Source organism: Arachis hypogaea, chromosome 12 (assembly GCF_003086295.3).
Source record: "Arachis hypogaea cultivar Tifrunner chromosome 12, arahy.Tifrunner.gnm2.J5K5, whole genome shotgun sequence".
In the NCBI taxonomy this organism is placed as follows: Eukaryota; Viridiplantae; Streptophyta; class Magnoliopsida; order Fabales; family Fabaceae; genus Arachis; species Arachis hypogaea.
This window is the reverse complement of record NC_092047.1, coordinates 30598594-30605863: the sequence shown is the minus strand read 5'-3', so window position 1 is coordinate 30605863 and position 7270 is coordinate 30598594. Positions and strand designations below refer to the sequence as shown.

At 34.9% G+C, this 7270-nt stretch overlaps 1 protein-coding gene across 4 annotated transcripts; it reads right to left on the bottom strand.

The window, feature by feature from the left end:
- Positions 1 to 1912: 1912 nt before the first annotated feature.
- Positions 1913 to 6405, bottom strand: LOC112727264 (uncharacterized). 4 transcript variants are annotated; one of them, XR_011868452.1, is made up of 4 exons: positions 6034 to 6286; positions 5696 to 5765; positions 2442 to 3510; positions 1913 to 2256 (listed from the first exon to the last, which is right to left on the bottom strand). XR_011868452.1 is itself a non-coding variant. In XM_072209144.1 (4 exons), the coding sequence occupies exons 3-4, from the start codon at positions 3401 to 3403 to the stop codon at positions 2227 to 2229; spliced, it is 387 nt and encodes a 128-aa protein (XP_072065245.1). In that variant the 5' UTR covers positions 3404 to 3510; positions 5689 to 5765; positions 6034 to 6390; the 3' UTR covers positions 1913 to 2226. The 4 variants fall into 4 exon arrangements, 3 of the variants coding, with proteins under 3 accessions (XP_072065245.1, XP_029146534.1, XP_072065244.1); XM_072209144.1 differs by having other exon boundaries at positions 3047 to 3510; positions 5689 to 5765; positions 6034 to 6390; XM_029290701.2 differs by having other exon boundaries at positions 3047 to 3510; positions 6034 to 6362.
- Between the last annotated feature and the right edge of the window lie 865 nt (positions 6406 to 7270).

The window sequence follows — 7270 nt, the reverse complement described above, 5'->3', positions numbered from 1 at the left end:
ATAAAATAACACTAATAAAATATCACAATTCACAACTGTAAATAATAGTTTTGTACCAAGATTTTATTACAGATTACACAGATAAAAATAGAATACATGTTATATAGTTCTTGCAAGATCCATAAAGTAGTATCTGATTCACAGAACAATGTCTACAGAACCAAATTATTTTAGGCAACAGTTACTGAGCTGGTTTTTCAGCATCCCAGAGAGTAGTCTTCTTCCCAGTCTTGGAAACGGTTTGCAGAACCTTTTCTGGTTCAAAGTTTCCTTTCACTACCACCTTCTGTTCTTTCAAGTCAACGTCATATGATTCCACACCTGCAAATATCAGCAGTATTATTATAGTTCGACTTTGCAAGACGAATATATCGAGACAACATAGACCCGTCCTCCATTAAATGGAGTGTGGGATCTACGTGAGATGAGCACCACACCCCATCTAATGGTGGAAAGATGTATGTTGCATCAGTGCACGAGGCTATATGAATACATAAAACATTTCGCATATAGAATTATCTTTGCAACCACTTCAAACAATATTAAGATTCTGTCTCAGCTCAGTTGCTATCATGGAATAAAAGTCATGGAGAAATTAGTTGGCTTTAAGGACTTGATTATTTCCTTCGATCCACACCCGCAAATACAAGCATGCAGCATTAAATGATTATAGCCAATTTCGAAAATACATAACATATTGGATATCTAAATTAGAAACAACCAGACTCAAAACAAAACTATTTAGGTGAAGATACACAAAGATACATTTTCTCTTAATAGACAAAACACTCTAAATAATTAAGTATAGTGAACTCGCAATCTCTAAGAACTTCGAAATTAAGAGATTACAGTTGTAATAGAGCAAGAAGTTCCCATAACATAAAATTAAGAGTAAAGATTGGAAACAAGAATATTATAACTAAATTAGTAAAATTTGGTATGTTAGAGAAGTTAATAGTAATATAGTATATTGGTGCATATGGTTTCTTTGATGACAGGACACAGTCCAATAAGCAAGAGAAGCAACTTTTAAGATAGAAGAGCATTCATAAGAGTAAACGACCTCAATATTCTACTAACCTCATGTCAAATAATGCCGTATACCACATAGAACACAGCATTGAAGCAAGTTACAAAGAAAAGGGAAGGAAATAACGACCAGGAAGGAAGTTTCAAAAACAGAATAGCTCACCCAGATTGGAAACCGTATAAGATTGATTGAAATTCACAAATAAGCAAAGAGCTACTAACTAAAGTGGCTACAGTAAGACATTAAATCATTAAACTACTAAACCACTTTTCAAGTTATCTGAAAACATGATAATGACATTTTGAATCCAAGGGATGAAATTTACCATCCAATTTCCCCAAAACCCTCTTCACTGCTCCAACACATCCTTCACATGTTATACCAACTTTGAGGACCGCGGTCTACAATTCATAAGGCGAAAATATTCAGAATTACATTAGAGAGTATACTTTTTTTATGTACTCATTCTCTCTTCACAACAAATAACTCAGAATTTAATGGCCCAACTCAAACGCCTCTTCTCTGCACAATAGCACCACAATCTACATTAAAAAACCACCTGTGTTTCTATCTAATATTTCATACAAAGAATAATTCTCCATTATTGCATGCCTATCTTAAAAAAAAAAGAGCATAAGGTTTTGTTACCGAGATAACTCTTCTATCTATTAGGCGTTACAAGTGCTAGAGACTTTCAAGAGCTTTTTTTCGCTACATAGATCTACTGTAATAAAAATTGAAAATTCTATTAGCCGGACCAAGAAAAAACCACACCAAGAGATGCAAGCCATGCTATGCCACCAGTTTGCCCCTCTGAATTACAGTAGTTACTGGAACCCCAATTCCAAAGATCAGCAAAGACCATCTCTCGCACAGTTTGTATTTGGATCAATAATCTGGTATCATTTGACAGCTTTTTGTCATAAAATATAACTAGGTTTAAGAGCTGACAGCACCACACCAAATTCTAGCATGAAATTATTACGGTTTCAAAATTCTGCTATTCAGAAACAACAATTATTAAACGAGTCATGCATATTTGTTTAATCAATATCAATAATTCAACCCTAAATTACAGCAAAGCACAGAACAGCCGTGGTCTCATGTCATGTACTCTCCCCACCAAAAAGAAATGAGAGAATGCGTGAGAAAATTGGCACATTTCCTGGCCGTTGGTAGGCTCAAAAAATACACGGCTATTGCTTCTTCTCCTCTGCTTTCTTTGGCTGAAAAGAACGGGCACACAAGAGAAAATGAAAATTAATAGAATAGGTATAGATCACATACTCAAAGGGAAGGAATGGTATTGAAACATAATTGTAAGACAACTAATATGGATTATTATATAGCATTATTATATATATTAGGGGAAGAAATTATGTGCATCTTATGGCGAAACTTGGGAACATACAGGTAATCAATACAGATGGTTTCTTCTTTGCTGTTTCCAGCAACATATGACATGTACCATGGCTGTAAAATCAATGGATCCGTAGTGCATACTTAGGAGCTTCAATTTATCTCAGAAATGTAATGTATCTTCCTTGTTCTATATAACAATACAAGCAAAAAATACCTTTCAAACACCCTAATAAAAACGTGCAATTTTGCATTAAAATTGATTACAGGCAAGATCAAATTAAAGTAGGATATCAGGCATGAAGAACAGGAAAACCACCAAACTCATCGTTGCTCCTATGAGAAAAGCTATACTCATCATGCGACAAAGAGATTAAATGCGACATCTACTACTCATATTTGAGATTGAAAAATGCAATCCAGAGATGTTTAAATTTGAAAATCAAAATTACTATCCCAGATAGATGTAAGAGCAGTTTTCCGTTTCCATACCATTCTAAATTCCTAAAGTAAAAGCAATAATGCAGCACCAATCACCATCCAGAAAATAACAGAAAATGATGCGCAATGGAATAATAAGCAGAGAATTAAGCTTGAAAGGAACGCACCAAGCATAATCGCAAGTAAACAAAATTGATAAAGCTAGAAAAAACAAACCTTGATGCCAGGTGCGGGTTGAGATAGCTCTTCTTTGGGGATGATGACGGGCCATGACTCACCAGCTTCTCGGAACATCTGCTCGGTCTCTAGGGTTTGGCCTTTTTCAAGAATCATGGTCCTTATGCTCTGTGCAGGGGTTGAGGTCGCATCGAAGGCTTGCTCGACGCCATTGACAAAGGTCACCGTGATCTGCGGCGGGTGTTCGTCAGTTCGGCGCTTCACCTCCACCTGGCACGCAGGGTTTGATTCCCTCGCCTTGCGTGAGTTGCACTGTGCCATGAACTCCATACACGATGCTATTTGCGGGTCCAGTGCATTGTACTCGATCTTCACTTTTGATAGGAACTTCAACATTTTCCCACTCGGAGGTGACTGAGAGCAAAACGCCACAACCGTGCCCGAGAGGTTCTCTGATGTGATGGAAACACCACAAATTGCAAGACGAAGTTTTTTGCAGACGACTGGGAAAAAAAATAACGAGTTAGCCTGAGTTTCTCTGTAGTTTTTTTTTATAAATAAATAAGTAAAATAAACTAGAGAGTACACTAAACTCTTTGTTTGTTAACCTTTAAAATATATCTTTTTGTTTGGGTTGGGCCAGCTCACACCACCAACAATTAAATTATGTTATATCACCCTTGTTTGTTTCTTTTTCACTACCAACAATTATCTTTCTAGTTATTACAATTTAAAAATCACTCTTATAAAATTCATATTAACTTATCTTTACCAAGGTTCTGAGAACTGGACCGGTCATCGAACCGTTCTAATTTCTGGTTCACTGGTTCAACCAGTCTAACCGTGATTCAACCGAAAAAATCGTTTTAGAATAAAATAATAAAAAACATAAACATCCTAAAATATAATTATAGTCTAATATAAATCTTAAATTATCTTCCAAATTTAAAACACTACCTAAAATGTTATCTTCCAAATTAATAATCAACATAGTCTGAAATCTTAAAGATTGTCTTTACAATTAACCACTCAGAAAAAAAATAAACATAAAAAATAATGATCAATTATCACGTCCCAGCCAAACAACTTAAGAACCATGTCTGAAATAATTCTCCACAACAACATAAGCAGAATGAAAATTCTCCAAAAAATCCTCCTTCCCAAAAAGGATATGAGCTTTAAGTAGATACTCATAAAAGGAATCAAACCCCAGAAAATAATTCAAGAAAAAAATCCACATAAGAAATATATAGGTCAATTCATCAGCATTTGTAGGTTAGGATGAGAGCATCATAGGGTATCAAACAGCATTACTATAAACAGTAGCAGCATGTTCATATTAAAATCAACGGACAGTCAACAGACAATGCAACTGCTAAGCTAGAAAACACAGACTGAAAGATAAAAAGATTATCACAGTTCCATCCTTGCCTGGTAATGTTCACTGACACCAGAAAGCAGGGATGGACCGAAGTGGTGGAGAGAGGGGACACTTGCCCCCACAAATATTTTATAAAGTAATTAATACATATATATAGTTGTATATATTTGTCTTTTTATTAGATTATGTTTTTTTTTTAAAATAAAAAATAAATAAATTAATCAACAAATAATTATAATTAACGTCACTACACTAGCAAATTAGTTAATAATCATGTTGAAACTTAATTTTAAAATTAAATGTAACTTTAGTTATTAGTAATATTTTTTAAATATTAGTTAACACTAAAAACATACTATTTATATATTAATATTTTTTATTAAAATGATCTTTTCTATAATATTTATTTTAGTTAAAAAATTTATTTGTACTGTAAATATTATAAGAAATAAACATCATAATTAAGTAAGAAATAATAAATAATTAAATAATTATTTAAGAATACATATATAGAAATAACATTTAGTTTTGTTAAAAATAAAGAGAGAATAATTATAAATTATCTTTTCATCATAATTTAAATTAATATATTGTTTACGAGTTAATTAATTTATGTCCATATATATATGTATGTATTGATGTATATTTCTAATTTTTTAATATATATATATATATATATATATATATATATATATAGTTTTCATTTCAAACTATAAATATATTTTTATCTAAATTTTATCTTTATATATTTTTGCCCTCACCAATCAATTTTTCTGGGTCCGTCACTACCAGAAAATATGCCCTGTTTTGGCATATATTGTTACTTCAGAGTAGATAGATAACATAAATTTTAATGATGTGAGAGTCAATGTAATTAGATCAATAGTTTTAATACAAAAAAAGAATACTAATATGCAAACTGCACGAGTGCAAAACTAATTTCAACAGATGTTGCTCCTTGATCACTGGTAGTCCAAACAACTATTAGCTATTTCTCAAGTCAAACTGCAGTAATCACATCTTCTCTTCTTAGTATTGAATATAAGTGCCACTATAGCAAGAAATCTAAGATGTCTTTCCTGAACACTCAATGGATAACCCCAATCAAAAACACCATTACCAACAGCAGAAGAGACTAAACAGAACCAAGAATCAAGAACAATCAACATTCAGCAGCAAACATTACAAAACAGTAACAGCAACCAGCAATTACAAAACAGCAACAAACATTACAAAACAGCAACAAAGATTACAAAACATTACAAAACAGTAACAGCAGTAACCAGTAATCACAGTAAACCTGAAACCTGCAACCAGCAACCAGCAACCAGCAACCAGCAACCAGCAACCAGCAACCATTACCAACAGCAGAAGAGACTAAATAGAACCAAGAATCAAGAACAATCAACATTCAGCAGCAAACATTACAAAACAGTAACAGCAACCAGCAATTACAAAACAGCAACAAACATTACAAAACAGCAACAAAGATTACAAAACATTACAAGAAAATTTCAACAAAAATTTCAGAAATTAAAACGAGGAAGAAGAATCGAGCATTCAGCCATCAGTAAACAGAGCCATCAGTAACCAGAGCATAAAAGGAAGAAGAAGAACCGAAGAAGTGAAAGTAGGGGCCACTAACCTTCGACGGAGACACGGACGGCAGCCGGCGAGACGACGCAAGCGGCGACCCGACGGCGAGCTGCTCCAAGCCTCGAACAGAGAAACCAGGAAGATGGGGACGACGCGCCGAGCTACAATAGAGGGCCTGAGTTCCGGATAGGGGGAAGAGAAAGAAGCGGAGGCGCCGACAACACGGACGGCGGCGGCACTGCGGCAGACACTGTGAGGGGGAACCTTGGGCTAGGGTTTTGGTTCAGAAAAGAGGATGGGGGGGGGGGGGGGGGTTGAGTTCACAAATGAGGGAGTGTTGGGGGAAGGGGGTGTTGAGTTGCTGACGGGTTGGTTTTCTTTTTTTTTAATAAAAAAAACACAAAACAGTATCAAATGGGGTAGTTCGGTCTTTTTAGCCTATGGATTAAATAGGTTGGCTGGTTTAAGTCTGTTTTATTTGTGAAATATAATTTTTTAGTTCGCATTATTTATGATTAGTCCGATGGGATTTTTTTGGTGACTAAATAAGGAAAGAAACAAAGCAAAAACTATTCTAAATCCGAGCGGATGATTCGTTGGAGATCAACATTAGGTTCAGACCAAATAACATGATTAGAGTTACTCTTGGCACCATATTTAGCCATCCAATCCGCAGCTCTATTTGCTTCTCGGGACACCCATTCAACGTGAACAAGCCAAGGACGAGATAAAAGCTCCTGAATCTTGTGAACCAAATCTGTTACTTCAGATGGATACCCACTTGTAAGCTCATGCATGATGGGCAGAATGTCAAGGCAATCTGTTTCACATATAATATCCCTCAAACCGCAATTCCAAGCTAAAATCAGCCCCCTCCAAGCAGCAAATAATTCACATCTGATTATAGACCAAAGGGGAATGCTTCCAGAGCAGCCCGAGATCCAATCTCCCTTAGAATCTCTAATAATACACCCAAATCCCGCTAAATTTGAATCCATATACAAGCTTGCATCACAATTAACTTTAAAACTATTGCCTACCGGTGGTTCCCAACACAGGCAATTTCGGAGAGACCTAAAGGCATTGCTTCGATTCCTGTAAACCTGTAAGTCCTTGGCGGTAATTCTGGCCAAGGCAACAACCTTATGGTCTGTCCGATGGGATAAATAGGTTAATTCGTTTATTTTTTTATTTTATTTCTTAAAAATATTTTAACAAAAACTTATCACTTTTAGATTAAAAATCTTAAATAAACAGTATTTTCTTGGTTGATGGGTCAAATTTTC